The sequence below is a fragment of the Platichthys flesus genome, chromosome 4, assembly GCF_949316205.1.
Source record: "Platichthys flesus chromosome 4, fPlaFle2.1, whole genome shotgun sequence".
NCBI classification, from domain to species: domain Eukaryota; kingdom Metazoa; phylum Chordata; class Actinopteri; order Pleuronectiformes; family Pleuronectidae; genus Platichthys; species Platichthys flesus.
In genome coordinates, this window is record NC_084948.1 from 27,085,723 (window position 1) to 27,102,187 (window position 16,465).

Sequence of the window (16,465 nt, forward strand, 5' to 3'; positions counted from 1 at the left end):
GAGTTGTACACGTTTCGTGTAGCCATCCGCTTCAGCCACACACTACTCCCACTGATGGTTGCACGGAAATAAGCATCGATGATCACACCGTTAAGATGTCAAGAGTCAGTGGTAGAAAGACAAATAAAACACATTCAAAACTTAACATTTTTATTTGGGCGTTTAGTGATTTCATTTTCTCTCCCACAATAATTTGCTGTATTGTGGAACAGTATGGTCCAAATGTGCCAGACCACTTCCCTGTTCAAGTGAAGGAGGAAGTGGTCTCAGAGTTGTGGACGGCGCTCTACGCGTCACGTGGTACGCAACTTCTGGAAACACTGTTTTCACATAAACCACCTCGTTCAGTGGCACCATAAATTATCTAATATAGAAACTCTACTTTTAATAACTACAAGATAAATAGTGGTGACGTTTCCAGGGACGGTTTTACTTTAACCCGTCTACTACAAGAGAAACAACGTACAGTGACCTCATCTCCGTGACAACACAACAGCAGCTCTGGCGCCATCAGGTGGATGCACACAGTCATGACCAATATTTAGAAGTGTGAAAGTCAAACTATTGTACAAATCCACAAAGGTTTAAAAAAAAAACAAAAAAACATTCTGTAAAACAATTTATATCGTTATAATAACTATCAACTCACTCACTTGCTTAAACACATTTTTTATAATAAAAATATAGTGTAATAGCTATTTCAAAATTTCTAGACAAGATAAAATAAATTTACTTAAGCCAGGGGTCTGTCCTCCAGTAGAATGGGTTGGGTCTACTTCTAGGAAAAGGGAGGGGTTATGTAAGTGTTTTCAGATTGACTTCAGTACCAACCAACACCATTGTTGGCATTGAGACTGCAGACATAAACAAAACAAATGCCTCACATTTTTGAGTGGCACGAACAATACACAGCTTTTCTACACAGTCACTTTTGTCAGAACATGTCCCTGGAGAAAAATTGGGGCTTGAACATAATTGGAATTTCAAAAATGCCCACAGGTGCAGCAACTCTATTACTTTAGTACTTGCGTACATTGCTGTGAACAGATCAGGCCCAGTCTACATCCAGGACATGGTCAAATGTTACACCCTTGTCTGTTCACTCTGCTCTGCTTCGGCCAATCAGCTTGTTGCTCCCTCACTGCGAGCTAAACATTCATCAGAATCACGGCTGTTTGCTGTCCTGGCTCCTTAATGGTGGAATGAGCTCCCCATCAACATCCAGACATTGGAAAGTTTACACATCTTCCACCGCAAACTAAAACCACACCTCTTCCTTGAGTAACATTTTTGAAACTAACAATTTAGTAGCACTTAAATGGCACTTGCTCATAGCACTTTGAACTTTTGCTTTATTTTTGAAGAAATTGCACTTTTTTGATTCTTGTTGTTCTCGGTTTGTACCCTCAGGGTTGAATGCACTTATTGTAAGGCGCTTTGGATAAAAGCTTCAGCTAAATGAAAATGTAATGTATCACAAGAGACTGAGCAGATACAACTTCTTATTGCACGCTCAAATGGTAAAAGAGTCGTATTAAAAATGAGAATAAAACACTTTTCGCATTAAAATTAACATGTAAAGAATTAGGTACATTTTGGCCGATACAAAGTTCCAATACAGCTGGACACACATACATTACAAACCTGTGGTTTCATTTTGACTTTTGACATCATTCAAAAACTCAATGTTTATGAGCTGTTGGCTGCGGCTGGTCTTACAGTTCATTTTTGTTAGTGAAACAGGTAAAAGTATAAAGAATAAGGTCCCTGGAGACAGAAGTGTTGAATACGAACAGGGATTGAAGTAAACACAAATATACTTTATCTTATCATGAGATCAAGTTTCTCAATTAAAGAAACAATACTTTTCATTAGAAAAGTAAAGGTAGCTTTTTCTTTCATTTTCAATATATTGATGCATAATGTTTCAGAAGTGGCTGTTGTATACAGAAAGTGTGAACGACTCTGATTGGTATAATTCAATTGGATTCATTTATTGTTAAACATTTAAATCAGGGGAGAGCGCGAACGCAGTCCCCCACTACCAGAAATTATGCAATCGAGATTCCCACATTTGGGGAATTCGCGAGAGACATAGCCGCCCATTGGCTCGGAGTCTACCCTTGTCTACACTTGCCGGCCGCTCATTGGCCAGGAGTCTACACTCTCCTCCGAAGTGTAGACAATGGCGGCCGCCCATTGGCTCGGAGTCTACCCTTGTCTACACTTGCCGGCCGCTCATTGGCCAGGAGTCTACACTCTCCTCCGAAGTGTAGACAATGGCGGCCGTCCATTAGCTCGGAGTCTACCCTTGTCTACACTTGCCGGCCGCTCATTGGCCAGGAGTCTACACTCTCCTCCGAAGTGTAGACAATAGCGGCCTCCCATTGGCGCGGAGTCTACAGTTCCCTAGAGCCCTCCCCCTCCCCGACGTTCGCACAAGAAGGAGCAGAGAAGAGACTCCTCACAGCACCAGCTCAGGAGACACATCTCATCCACTGAGCCTCGTTAGCTGCTGCTTCACTCCCCGTTAGCTGCTGCTTCACTCCCCGTTAGCTGCTGCTTCACTCCCCGTTAGCTGCTGCTTCACCCCCCTTTAGCTGCTGCTTCACTCCCCGTTAGCTGCTGCTTCACTCCCTGTTAGCTGCTGCTTCACTCCCTGTTAGCCGCTGCTTCACTCCCTGTTAGCCGCTGCTTCACTCCCCGTTAGCCGCTGCTTCACTCCCCGTTAGGCTCCCTGTTAGCCGCTGCTTCACTCCCCGTTAGCTGCTGCTTCGCTTCACTCCCCGTTTGCCGCTGCTTCACTCCCCGTTAGCTGCTGCTTCACTCCCCGTTAGCTGCTGCTTCACTCCCCGTTAGCCGCTGCTTCACTCCCTGTTAGCTGCTGCTTCACTCCCCGTTAGCCGCTGCTTCACTCCCCGTTAGCTGCTGCTTCACTCCCCGTTAGCTGCTGCTTCACTCCCCGTTAGCCGCTGCTTCACTCCCTGTTAGCTGCTGCTTCACTCCCTGTCTCCTCTCGTCTGAGCACAACTCACTTCCTCTCTCCATCTCCATGGTGTCCTCCTGCTGAGTTACACACTGACACATGTCCATCTCCTGTCCTCACCTTTCATTAGTACAGCTCATGTATATATTATATATATTAATATTTGACAGACACAATCACTCGTTTTGTATTATATTTCACTATGCACCTTATTTCTCACTGTTTGAATTTTATATTTTACAGGTGTTTTTACTGTTGTGCTTGCTGTGTTCTTTGTATATATTTAGCAGATGCAATCATTCTTTTTCCAGTTCATGACATATCTTTATGCACCTTCTTGGAAACTACTTACTAATTACTTCCTTAATTTGCAAATCACAAATGTCACAACTCATCAAAATCTTGTTTTGTGTGTATATAGATATAGGCTATATGCACTCGTTACCTCTGTCACAGGCTTAATAATTCTCTTGCACTACGAGCTTGATGCCTTTTACATTGATCTCCAGGACAAGGCTTTATATTCTATCTATACGTTATGTATAGCCAGCAGAATAAACTGCCCAGTGCGTGAAAACACTTGTTATGTTATTATGTCATCATTTACAAATATAGTATGAAATGAATGCCTGGGGAAAAAGTCCCAAAACACTTTAAACACTTTGGTGAATATTCTTTCAGGTACAGCCAGCAGCAGCAGACCGTCTGCGGACCCATTGCTGCCCGTGCTGCCCATTCTGGACCCCACTGTGCCCCTGGACAGGCAGCAATGTGTCCTGAAGGCAACCAAAGAGGCCAGGGCCTTTCACAGGCCCAAAGGCTTCCAAGCCAGCGCCGGTCCCAAGGACCTTCAGACGGCTTGTGATGAAGGTAATAAATCTGAATTATTATCCCAGTAGCACGATGGGCATATGAACCATACATATCACTTTACACCTGACCTGACCTGTGTGCTAGAGCTTATAAACTGAATTAGTTAAGAATAACCATTCCAATGTCTTACTCTTTAGCAAAAAGAAGATGCCGGCTCATCACTACTACCAGGCCCTCAATGAAGCTCTACCTTGGCCAGCTGGTTATTCCCTTTGGGAAATATGCTGGTCAAAGCTTCATGTGGCTGGTAGCGAATGATGTGGGCTACTTAAAATAGTGAGTATATTTCACTACAGAGAATCACATAAGTCGTTATTTCTTACTTTAACGTCATGTTCTGTGTGTTTCAGTCTGCTTGACCGCCATGTTGCGGAGAGCCAGGACCCGGGCAGGACAGGAGGAACCAGGGAGAATGACTGGGTGAAGGACTGTCTCCGTTATGTGGAGTTTTTCCCCTCAGTCTCCTGCCACCTGGAGAAAAATGTGGACAGGGCCATTTATGGACAGGGTCGCTTTAAGTCCTTCACCTTTCAGGAGATGTGGCAGTGGTACAGCCTGCACAAGTGCCTTCATGCCGACCCTCAAGCTGGTGTAACGGTGTAAATATGTTGTTTGTTAAATCCTGTTCAATGTGGGACAGCAGTCACTGTTTTTATGTATTTCTTTTATTTTGCCGTGTCTTTTATTTTGAAAACCTATCGCGGGAGCTTCTGGGGGATTAGGTCTGGCGCACTTTGTTTTTACCTCAGAAGCAGGTGCTCGTGCTATCGGTAGGTTGTCTTTCTTTCGTGTTAGTGTTTTAGTTAGTTGCTTATGGTTAATTTAGTGTATAAAACCTGTAAAGTAATATGCAACTTTCCTTTGTAGATGACTGTGGCTGTTTTTCCCATATATGTTGCAGGTATGTTGTAAAGTATAAATTGTCTACCACTATACGACCACGTGTTACTGAGAAGCAGGTGCTCGCGCTATCGATGACTGTGGCTGTTTGTCCCATATATGTTGCAGGTTGCAGAATAAAGTTACACTGCTTCCATTGAACCTGACTCCAGTGAAATACGTAGAAATAGCAGCAGAGCAAAACAGAGACCGTCACACTGGCAGTGCCCAAGAGAGGAAGATGGCAGAGGAGGCTTTCTCTTCTGTTCGCCAGTGGCTTGGAATGAAGGAGGAGGACATCAGCTCCAAGTCACTGAAGCGCTTCAGGAGATTTATTCTCGACAAAGAGAAACAGGTAGATTGAGGTGTTACTCAAAAGCAGAATGCAGTTCATAAGACAAAACTACTTCACTGTACTTTAACTGTAATTTGTGAAACTCTCCTCAGAAAGCCCCTACTGCAGCTGTACCATCTTCGTCCTTGTCTGGTCCTGTCCCATCTGAAACAGTGGTTCCTCCGTCTGCTTCAGTGGCCCCTCCGACAGCAACATCCCTGTCACCTTGGCAGGATGATACATTGCGAGCTCCCCATCAACATCCAGACATTGGAAAGTTTACACATCTTCCGCCGCAAACTAAAAACACACCTCTTCCTTGAGTAACATTTTTGAAACTAACAATTTAGTAGCACTTAAATGGCACTTGCTCATAGCACTTTGAACTTTTGCTTTATTTTTGAAGAAATTGCACTTTTTTGATTCTTGTTGTTCTCGGTTTGTACCCTCAGGGTTGAATGCACTTATTGTAAGGCACTTTGGATAAAAGCGTCAGCTAAATGAAAATGTAATGTATCACAAGAGACTGAGCAGATACAACTTCTTATTGCACGCACAAATGGTAAAAGAGTCGAATTACAAATGAGAATAAAACACTTTTCGCATTAAAATTAACATGTAAAGAATTAGGTACATTTTGGCCGATACAAAGTTCCAATACAGCTGGACACACATACATTACAAACCTGTGGTTTCATTTTGACTTTTGACATCATTCAAAAACTTTATGAGCTGTTGGCTGCGGCTGGTCTTACAGTTCATTTTTGTTAGTGAAACAGGTAAAAGTATAAAGAATAAGGTCCCTGGAGACAAGTGTTGAATACGAACAGGGATTGAAGTAAACACAAATACACTTTATCTTATCATGAGATCAAGTTTCTCAATTAAAGAAACAATACTTTTCATTAGAAAAGTAAAGGTAGCTTTTTCTTTCATTTTCAATATATTGATGCATAATGTTTCAGACGTGGCTGTTGTATACAGAAAGTGTGAACGACTCTGATTGGTATAATTCAATTGGATTCATTTATTGTTAAACATTTAAATCAGGGGAGAGCGCGAACGCAGTCCCCCACTACCAGAAATTATGCAATCGAGATTCCCACATTTGGGGAATTCGCGAGAGCCTGGCGAGTGCATAGCCGTTGGAAGTGTAGACAACGGCGGCCGCCCATTGGCTCGGAGTCTACCCTTGTCTACACTTGCCGGCCGCTCATTGGCCAGGAGTCTACACTCTCCTCCGAAGTGTAGACAACGGCGGCCGCCCATTGGCTCGGAGTCTACAGTTCCCTAGAGCCCTCCCCCTCCCCGACGTTCGCACAAGAAGGAGCAGAGAAGAGACTCCTCACAGCACCAGCTCAGGAGACACATCTCATCCACTGAGCCTCGTTAGCTGCTGCTTCGGGGAGGGGGAGCGAATTCAGCGGCGATGGAAAAAGGTAAAAAGTCACCACCGTTTCACCTGGTAAGAGTCACACACACACACACTCTGTATGATATAACAATCCACTTCTCTGCCTCCAGGTGCTCTGGGCCATCAATACCAGAAGCCGCCGACGCGCAGGGAGCTGCCGTCGCCGAGGCTTCTGAGAAAAGCCTACCTGATCTATGAGGCAGAGCACATTGAGGACTACCGGACACAAATCATGTCCACGTTCGGGAAAGTCCTCAAGTATGACTCCACCAGGAAGGTAAATTTAACACAGTGTAAAATGTTTCATTTAACATGTGTCTCAATGTGCATCATTTAATAATCAATACTTCAATAACTGTATGAGTCAAAGACTGACTAGTTATTGTACTTATGTTTGTAGTATTGCATTTGTTATATTAATAACAGCATTATGTACGCATTTAAAGTAGTGGCATATGAGTTTTGAAATATTGTTAGTGCAGATGGGAAGGGTTTTTTGACTGATATGCTGTTTATTATTTAGATTATAATAATTCTAGATAAATGATTAATGGAAGGGAGGCAGCTATTGAAAAAGCAGTTTGAATACACCCCTCTGAGTTATTTTTTAATACTTTATTCTATACCAAATGTCTGACTCCCTTTTCTTTGTGTTTTATCTGTCATCAGATCTGCAAGAAGCTTTCAGGTCACGGAAGAGGCACTGCAGAGTGGTGCACCAACGTGGCCAACGAGCTGGGGCAGGTCCTCATGTCGGTGTTCACCTGCGAGGAGTCTCTTACGTGCCTGAAGCCCATGGCTGACGGCCTCATGGAGCGCTACAGGAGAGCAGGAGAGGGCCCTCCTGAGCTGATGTATGTGGACCGTGGCTGCTGCAGGGTGCATGGTGTCTCCTCTTTGGAGCATCTCTTCAGCGACTGGGCCAACAGTGGAATGCTGGTGCGGCTGGACATCTTCCACTGGATAAAGCGCTTCGATGCGGCCGTCCGGACAGACCACCATCCTAAATATGCACTGTTTAAGTCTGCGCTCTCTGCAGCTGTCTTCTCCTACAATAAGGATGACATGGCGCTGCTCATCCAGGCCATGCGTGCAGGAAACACGACCAGGTATGCCTCGCTGACTGACGCGAAGATGATTGAAATCTACGTCAGCAAAGAAGATCTCCGCCACTTTGTCAGGAGGATCACGATGGGAGCCCAGGAGTCCTTCCTCCGTGTGCAGACAGCCATCAACAGCCTGAAGGGAGCAGCTGGGCTGGATGAGAACCAGGTCCCTCTGTTTAAGGACGCTGCAGCCATCGACCGGGTCTGGGAGAACCAGCAGAAGCACCTGGAGTGCATTCAGGATCCCCCAGGGAGAGACATGTCCACCGTGAGAGGAAGCAACAGCCTGGAGGGGATCCACTTCTCTCTGCCCCGGATGATCCCAGGGCCCCACTGTGCTGCACCTCCTCAGTGGCATCGATCGCTGGAACTCTGACCGGGAGTCAGGCAGCGTTAAAGGCCAGAAGGGCAGAAAGAATCGAGTGTACATGTCTCCCCTGATAGATCGGCTTAACAAGCGGTGCCATGACCTGTTTGGCGAGGTGGAGGAGATCAACTTCAGGCCTCCAGTTCCTGCTGGTGAGGAGCGCATTGGGCTGGAGTACCTCTTTGCCCAATCTTCCCAGCCCTTCAGCGCTTCTGAGCATTACGCTCAAACTAGAGAAACGCTTCAGACTGTGGAGGATGAAGACGATGAAGAGGAGGTTGCTGCCGACACAGAGGAGTCCACGGAAGATGATGTGGGCTACGCCACAGACGCTGAGAGCGACGACCTGGCTCCGCTGAAGAGGAATCTGGTTCTCACGGACCAGGTGGTGGCTTCGGAGCACGACCCGTGTGTGGAGGATGTGTGCGGCCCCAATCATCTCCCTGGGTACCAGCATGTGGAAGAGCTGAGCAGCATTCTCGTTGAAATTGCGTTGGAGGAGGGAAAGCTTGCTCTTAGTGACTCTACAAGAGAGAGAGTAGTCAGCGCCTGGAACAAGCTTGACCTCCACGACCGCAGCATCCAACAATTTGACAGCCTCTACTCTGCACGCTGGGGGAACGCTCTGTTTGGCCGCACCAACGAAGATCCGGCCGAGGCCTCTTTGGTGCAGAAGCTGAAGTTTAACAAGCGCTTCTCTCCCGCCCACCTGCTTGACTCCAGGAAGAACCGGCTGATGTACTGCATCGTTAAACAGCTCTGGCTTCACCCGGACTGCAGGAAAAAGGCTCGCGGCTCCCCTCTCAAGCACCAGATCACCACACTCTACCAGCGGGTGCAGCAGAGAGTGACCGTGGATGACGCTGAACTCAGCAAACTAGGGATTCCCATCCTGAAAATGAACAATAAATCTGTTGCAGAGTTCATAAGGAGACAGGAAGCCTTCTCAGACGGATCGAGGTTTGTCTATCCTCCAGCGTCCGCAGAGCATCACCAGCACCAGCCTACCTCCCGCTGCAGAGCTCCCGGATGAGAGGCCGCACACCAGCCGACCTCAAGTGCAGTATGAGGTCACTCCATCTCTGGCTGGCACGCGGAAACGCAAAGTGCAGCATGACAACCTCACGTCTGCACCCCAACCTCAGCAATCGATAGCGATAGCGGCAGCGGCGGTCACCACGGCAGCAGGACTCCAGCCCAAGCCCGTGTTCGTGTTCCTGCCACTCCGTAGACCAGCTCTTCCCCCCCCAGCTGCTGCCGCCGCCTGTTTTCCTGCCGCCTCCCGCACTGCCACAAGCCAGATCTACTCTGTACAAGAGGAAAAAAACAGAGCTGGGTGCTACACGGCCCCAGAGCAACTGATGGTTGCACAAAAAATAAGCAACGTGGTAAACATAGATGATCGAACCGATTTGATTTCAAGAGTCAGTGGTAGAACTACAAATAAAACACATTCAAAACTAAACGTTTGATTTGAGCATTTAGCATTTTCTCTCCCACAATTTGCTGTATTGTGTTACAGTATGGTCCCAAATTGTGAGACAACTTCCCCGTTCCAGTGAAGGAGGAAGTGGTCTCAGAGTTGTGGACGGCGCTCTACGCGTCACGTGGTACGCAACTTCTGGAAACACTGTTTTCACATAAACCACCTCGTTCAGTGGCACCATAAATAATCTTATATAGAAACTCTACTTTTAATAACTACAAGATAAAGTGGTGACGTTTCCAGGGACGGTTTTACTTTAACCCCTCTACTACAAGAGAAACAACGTACAGTGACCTCATCTCCGTGACAACACAACAGCAGCTCTGGCGCCATCAGGTGGATGAACAGTCATTACACAACTATTTAGAAGCGTTGTACAAATCCACCAATGTTTAACAAATAAAAACTAAACATTCTGTAAAACAATTTACATCGTTATAATAACTATTAACTCACTCCCTTGCTTAAAAACATTATTTACTGAGCAGAACAAATCTAGAGTCTAATATCAATTTCAAAATTTCTAGACAAGATAAATTACATTTACTGAAAATATTCATATGCACGTCACAAAATCATACCCTAAGGGCAACACAAATAGCTTTTGATTTGATAAACTTAACTTGTTATAAAACAATAAAGCATCTAATCTGACCTGCATGTCACCTGAATGAAAAAATGAATAGAAAAGTGGTCGTATTGACACTTAACATTACTGTGTCATCACATGCAATTGATTATGAAACTGTGTCTCATAGTTTTCTGTAAAGCAAACTGTGACTGCAATTTCTTGTATTTACTTTTTTATATAATAAAGTTGGATTCAGCTTGGGTCTGTACTGTAGTAGAATGGGTTGGAATGGGTTGGGTCTCCTTCTAGGAAAAGGGAGGGGTTATCTAAGATTTTTCAGATTGACATCAGTATCAGCCAATACCATTGTTGGCATTTTGACTACAGACGTAAAAAAACAAACAAACAAAATCACATTTCTGATTGACAAAAAAACTACACAGCGTATCTACACACTCACTTTTATCAGAAAATGTCCCTGGAGAAAAATTGGGTCTGGAACATAAGTGGAATTTAAAAATGTTTATAGGTGCATCCACACAAGTCTGAGCCGACACATCTTATTGCACACTCAAGTTGTAGAAGAGTGGAATTACAGATGAGAATAAAACACATTTCCCATTAAAATCAACATGTAAAGAATTAGGTACATTTTGGCTGATGCAAAGTTCCAATACAGCTGGACACACGTACAGACACACTAGACATACGTACATTATAAGCCTGTGGTTTCTGTTTGACTTTTGACATAATTTAAACACTCAATGTTAAAGAGTTGTGAACAGTGAGTCAAAGAGTGTTTTTTTATGGCCGCGACTGATCAGACAGTCAATTTTTGTTAGTGATGCAGGTAAAGGTATAAGGAATAAGGTCCCTGGAGTCAGAAGTGTTGATTACAAACAGGCATTGAAACAAACACAAAGACACCCCATCTTTACATGAAATGATATTTCTTAATTCACAGAAACTATTCTTTGTATTAGAGAATTTAAGTTGGCTTTTTCTTTCATTTTCAATACATTTAAGTAGTGGCTGTCTTTATACCGAACCTATGACCTACTCCAAATAGCACCACTCTATGTTTTCAGTTTATCATTGAACAATTAAATCAGGGGAGAGCGCGAACGCAGTCCCCCACTACCAGAAATTATGCAATCGAGATTCCCACATTTGGGGAATTCGCAGGGGTCAATACAGCCGAAGTGCAATGGCTATACCTCGCCCTGGGTGAACCACCTTCTTGATCATGGTATCTCCCTTGCCAGGTAAGTATGAGTTGTACACGTTTCGTGTAGCCATCCGTTTCAGCCACACACTACTCCCACTGATGGTTGCACTGAAATACGCAAAGTGGTAAACATCGAAAATTGAACCGCTTCGATATCAAGAGTTAGTGGAAAGAATACAAATAAAAAACATTCTAAATTCAACGTTTGATTTGAGCATTAAGTGCTTTCATTTTCTCTCCCACAATGCTTTGCTGTATTGTGGAACAGTAGGGTCCAAAAGTGTGGGACCACTTCCCCGTTCAAGTGAAGGAGGAAGTGGTATCAGAGTTTTGGACTGCACTCTTCGCGTCACGTGATACTCCACTGTCGGACACACTTTTTTCGCATAAAGATCTTTTTTCAGTGGCACCATAAATTATTTAATTTACAAACTCCTCTTTTAATAACTACCAGATAAATATTGGTGACGTTTCCAGGGACAGTTTTACTTTAACCCGTCTACTACAAGAGAAACAACGTATAGCGATCTAAGGCAACATAATAGCAGTTGTGGCGCCACCTGGTGGAAGCACATAGACACAGAAATGGGAGAACTTGTGTTTCTGTAACTCTTTGGTCTACAAGATGAGAAAAGGCGACCCACTGACTATCCATTCATGTTCTCGTCTGAATGAGGCTTTAATTTGCAGTAAACATTGAACTTTATTTTCTTACACAAACTATTGAGAATCACATTACATTTCATTTAGCTGATGCTTTTACCCAAAGCGACTTACAATGCATGGCCTTCAACCATGAGGCTACAAACAAGAATCAAGAAAGTACAATTTTCTTCATGAAAGCCAAACTACAAAGTATGTGAGTTAATAATGGCTAAAGAACATTACAAAATAGTTTTAACACTTTTAATTATTAAGAACATTATTTACTGAGCAGAAAAATGATAGACTGTAATAGCTCATTCAAAATTTCAAGACAAAATACAGGACATTTACTATAAATATTCAAATGTGCATCACAAAATCTTACTGTCAGGGCAACACAAAGAATTATAGATTTTGTTAAACTTAACTTGTTGTTATAAAACAATAAAGCAGCTTTTCTGAACTGCATGTGACCTGATTGAAACAAAAATAATAGAAAAATATGTGTATTGACACTCAATATATTTGTATCATCACATATTTTTGGTTTTGAAACTGTGTCTAGCATAGTTTTGTGTAAGGCAAAATGTGACTGCAATTTCTTGTATTATTTACATTTTATATAATAAAATTGGATTCAGCTAGGAGTCTGTCCTGTAGTAGAATGGGGTGGAATGGGTTGGGTCTACTTCTAGGAAAAGGGAGGTGTTATGTAAGACCAAAGCCAGGCCAAGGCTAAGGACCCCTAAACTGAGGGAGAGCTGGAGCAGGGACCCCCTACCATATATATTGTATAAAATTGGGTTTTGTATTAAACTGAGCCTAGTGTCATGTGTAAACATAACTACCCTGTTATTATGTATTCAATACTGAGCTTTACAAATAATACACAGGTTCATATATTCATGTTTTTTATTTTCATTTTAATGGGAAGTACATTTTGGCTGATGCAAAGTTCCAATGCAGCTAGACACAAGTACATTATAAGCCTGTGGTTTCTTTTTTACTTTTAACGTCATTCAAACACTCAATGTTACAAATGTGAACAGTGAGTCAAAGGGAAGTTTTTTATGGCTTTAGCTGATCTGACAATTGATCTTTGAGAGTGAAGCAGGTAGAAGTATAAAGAATAAGGTCCCTGGAGTCAGAAGTGTTGAAGACAGACAGGCATTGAAACAAACACAAAGACACACCATCTTCACATGAAATCGTATTTATTTCTCAATTGAATGGCGAATACTTTGCATCAGAGAAATAAATTTAGGATTTTCTTTCATGTACAATATATTTTGAGCGCAACTGTGTACTTGTACAGAACGTGTTAAAGACTCGTACGCTAGATTTATAATATATTAGATTATTATTCAACATTGAAATCAGGGGAGAGCGCGAACGCAGTCCCCCACTACCAGATATTATGCAATCGAGATTCCCACATTTGGGGAGTTCGCGCCGGAGGGGGAGCGAATTCAGCGGCGATAAAAAGGTAGCTGCCGTCGCCGAGGCTTCTGAGAAAAGCCTACCTGATCTATGAGGCAGTGCACATTGAGGATTACCGGACACAAATCATGTCCACGTTCGAAAAAGTCCTCAAGTATGACTCCACCAGGAAGGTAGATTTCCAGAGGTCAGCACAGCCGAAGTGCAATGGCTGAGCCTCGCCCTGGGTGAACCACCTTCTTGGTCATGGTGTCTCCCCTGCCAGGTAAAGTATGAATTGTGCACGTCACAGACATGGCACTGACACACACAGACCATCATGACTGACGGTGCTGACTATCACTACGTCCACTGAAGAACCGGCTGCAGGGGAGTGGGACTCAGCAGCAACGCAACACACACGATCTTGTTTAGTACAACACCGGACAGACATTATTTACTCTCTATCTGATGAACCGTGATCACATCTCCCATCATGCAGTGCGGTATTTACATATGAGGTTGAACTGAAACGGTCTGTTTTATCTCGTTTAACTTCTAAAAACAGCTCAACTGTCAGTTCAAGTGAATCAAAGATGAATGAAACTGAAACAAATGAAGTTTGATCCACTTCTGGAATTCAGAGAAAAACTAAAAAACGGTATCGCACATTTTTCTCCTCTGAATGGAACCACTTCCGCTTTCTTTTTTACTTGTAGTGAGTGACCGACATCCTGACTGCTGCCGCCTACTGACCCGGAGTGTGAACAACACTCTGTTCAACACGTCTACATCAAATGTGTGAATAAGAAAAGTCTCTTCTAATCACATATGTCCCTAACAGTCCTGATGTGAGTCTGTGTTGTGTGTTCTCCGTGTGTCTGTCCGTCCTGGTGTGAGTCTGTGTACATTCGTCACCATCAAACAGAAAATCACTGGACAACACTGCCACCTAGTGGTGATGATCGAGTGATGCCATATTTGATTTCAGAATGTAAGTACACACTCTTAAAAATATCTATAGAAATAAAAGCACATATATTTCATGACATTTTAAAGGAATTTATCAGTAACTCAGACAAGTGAAATAACACAATGTTTAGTTTGAACTACGTTTATTTTGAATGTGGGTGTGTGTCCCTTTTGAAGCCACAGAGGTAGAGAGTGTGTGTGCACGGCTGCCCAACAGTACGAGTCCACATAAGCAGCCGCACTCCAGGAGAAGTTACTGGGAGCCAAACCACTGATCTGAGTACCTGACAGAAACAGAGACACAACACAGACACACAAACATATGACTGTAACGGAGAGAAAGTTTGTAACAGGTCTAAACTGATACTTGATGTGACCTCCATTTGGGAGGTGATGATTTCATCACTGTGTGTTCTGACTCGTGTGTGGTCTGAACTCAGAGGAGAAGCAGTTACACAGAAGTTAACAGCAGCTGAACTCAAACTGATCCAGTGTCATCTGCAGGTTGTGATTTACTGTGAGACACCAGGTGGATGAGCTGGAACTCACCGGGCTCAGGTGAAGTGTCATGGCGGCTCTGAGCTCAAACTGTGTCTGGTTTTCAGGAGAAGAAACAGTTTGGATCCAGATTGAAGATGAAACATGAAACACACAAGTTTCCAAACCGGTTTCAAAACAAACTACTTCCTGTCTAAAGCGAACTTCCCGTCTCTTCACGGGCCAATCCACAGCTCGGATTTTCCAGCTCTGGTAATGCATTCAAATGCAGCTCGTAACTTTGAACCCACTGACACAGAGTGCCTCAAAGTAGAGTTTTTGTTATGTTTTCTGTATATTTTTATAAACATTAACAAAACAAACCCCCACAACTATATATCAAATAAAATAAGCAGAAAAAATGCAAAACACAAGAAAAAGAACACCAAAAAACAGATCTTAACTCAACACATACAACAAATAAACTCTATAACTTCATATCTGATAGAGTAACATCAAAGTTCAATCCCCCAAAAAATACATTACTGTTTTATAACCACAAATTTATTTTATATTTGAATTACTACATTTGTATTATTTCATAATTGGATTAAGATTTGTCATAATGCTGAAACATTGAAAACTTTTTGTCAGCTGCTTAACTAATGATGGAGTTATTAATCCTGCCAAAATATAAAAAACAATAATATATTAAAGAATCTGCAAGCAAAATCTGTTTTTTTTACAAAATAATTCATATAGGCAATTTTTATTTAAAATGTTATCGTTTTGATTTTGTCCTTTTGTGAAGCTCTTTGTAACTCCTTATTAGAATTTATTTTTATTATTATTTCTTTTTATACAATTATTTCTGTTTCTGACATTGGAGCAAAATCTGAAAAAAACTGAATATATATATAAATACAATAAGAGAAGAAAAGTCCTGTTGGAGATGAAATACAGAAGAATCGGGCTCATCTGATCTGGGATCGTTAGAAACACGTGTGTTCCTGTTGAGGAGAAACTAAACGAAGCTGCTCAGTTTATTGTGGAAAAATCAAACCTCGTTTGAAACTGTCTCTGGGATGTGCTGCTGTGCCGCGATGCATTCTGGGAGCCTCCCTGTTCCTCCCAACCATAACCTCACGGCCCTATCAAGCTCCGGTTTATTACGCTCAGTGACACCGAACTAGGAAATGCGTGTCACCAAAACAAAACACTAAAACGTGCATCATAGGGGAAAATGAAACATTTATGTTTAAATAGAAACAACACAGAAACTAAAGACTTCATAGAAATGTTAGGTATCTGTAGACTTTTATCCAGTTTTACTTTACTTTACTTTACTACTGCACTTTACTTGATGTGTAAGAAGATACTGATGTTGACGTATACATTCGATATACCTGTTTTTTTATTTGATTGTCTTAATTTTTTTTTGTGTTGCATTGCTGAGTATGATATGATCGCTTGTAACTGTGAAACGTGTATTATTATTATGTAGTGAATGGACAGGTATGGTGTACAATATGTGTACATTGACTTTATTTCAGTTTACTCATGTTGTATGAAGTTGTGAATGAAATAAGTGATATATAATGGAACCTTCTTTTTGAAAGCATACACACTCAACTATTCAAGCCTTAAATGTTTCCACAGAACTTTATATCCTGGATTTTTTAGATTTCTTGTTTCCAGGAACCCCGCG

The 16,465-nt window shown here is 42.6% G+C and overlaps 1 protein-coding gene and 2 non-coding genes across 6 annotated transcripts; 1 reads left to right on the forward strand and 2 right to left on the reverse strand.

The window, feature by feature from the left end:
* Positions 1-2,280: 2,280 nt before the first annotated feature.
* On the forward strand, positions 2,281-7,968 carry LOC133951864 (uncharacterized). 4 transcript variants are annotated; one of them, XM_062386086.1, is made up of 8 exons: positions 2,281-3,552; positions 3,668-3,856; positions 3,997-4,135; positions 4,210-4,614; positions 4,819-5,093; positions 5,186-6,511; positions 6,597-6,763; positions 7,156-7,968. In XM_062386086.1, the coding sequence occupies exons 6-8, from the start codon at positions 6,502-6,504 to the stop codon at positions 7,966-7,968; spliced, it is 990 nt and encodes a 329-aa protein (XP_062242070.1). In that variant the 5' UTR covers positions 2,281-3,552; positions 3,668-3,856; positions 3,997-4,135; positions 4,210-4,614; positions 4,819-5,093; positions 5,186-6,501. The 4 variants fall into 4 exon arrangements, with proteins under 4 accessions (XP_062242070.1, XP_062242069.1, XP_062242071.1 ...); XM_062386085.1 differs by having other exon boundaries at positions 2,281-3,856; positions 4,210-4,760; positions 4,868-5,093; XM_062386087.1 differs by having other exon boundaries at positions 2,281-3,856; positions 4,210-4,629; positions 4,868-5,093.
* Positions 7,969-11,125: 3,157 nt separating this feature from the next.
* Positions 11,126-11,289, reverse strand: LOC133952499 (U1 spliceosomal RNA). Its single transcript, XR_009920609.1, has one exon. It is a non-coding gene; the product is annotated as a U1 spliceosomal RNA (small nuclear RNA).
* Positions 11,290-13,444: 2,155 nt separating this feature from the next.
* LOC133952502 (U1 spliceosomal RNA) lies at positions 13,445-13,603 on the reverse strand. The gene has a single exon (XR_009920610.1). It is a non-coding gene; the product is annotated as a U1 spliceosomal RNA (small nuclear RNA).
* Between the last annotated feature and the right edge of the window lie 2,862 nt (positions 13,604-16,465).

Excerpts from the sequence above, each read along its gene's own strand:
- LOC133951864 (XM_062386085.1), top strand. Across the intron at positions 6,764-7,155 it reads AGTATGACTCCACCAGGAAG|ATCTGCAAGAAGCTTTCAGG; the intron begins GTAAATTTAACA and ends ATCTGTCATCAG.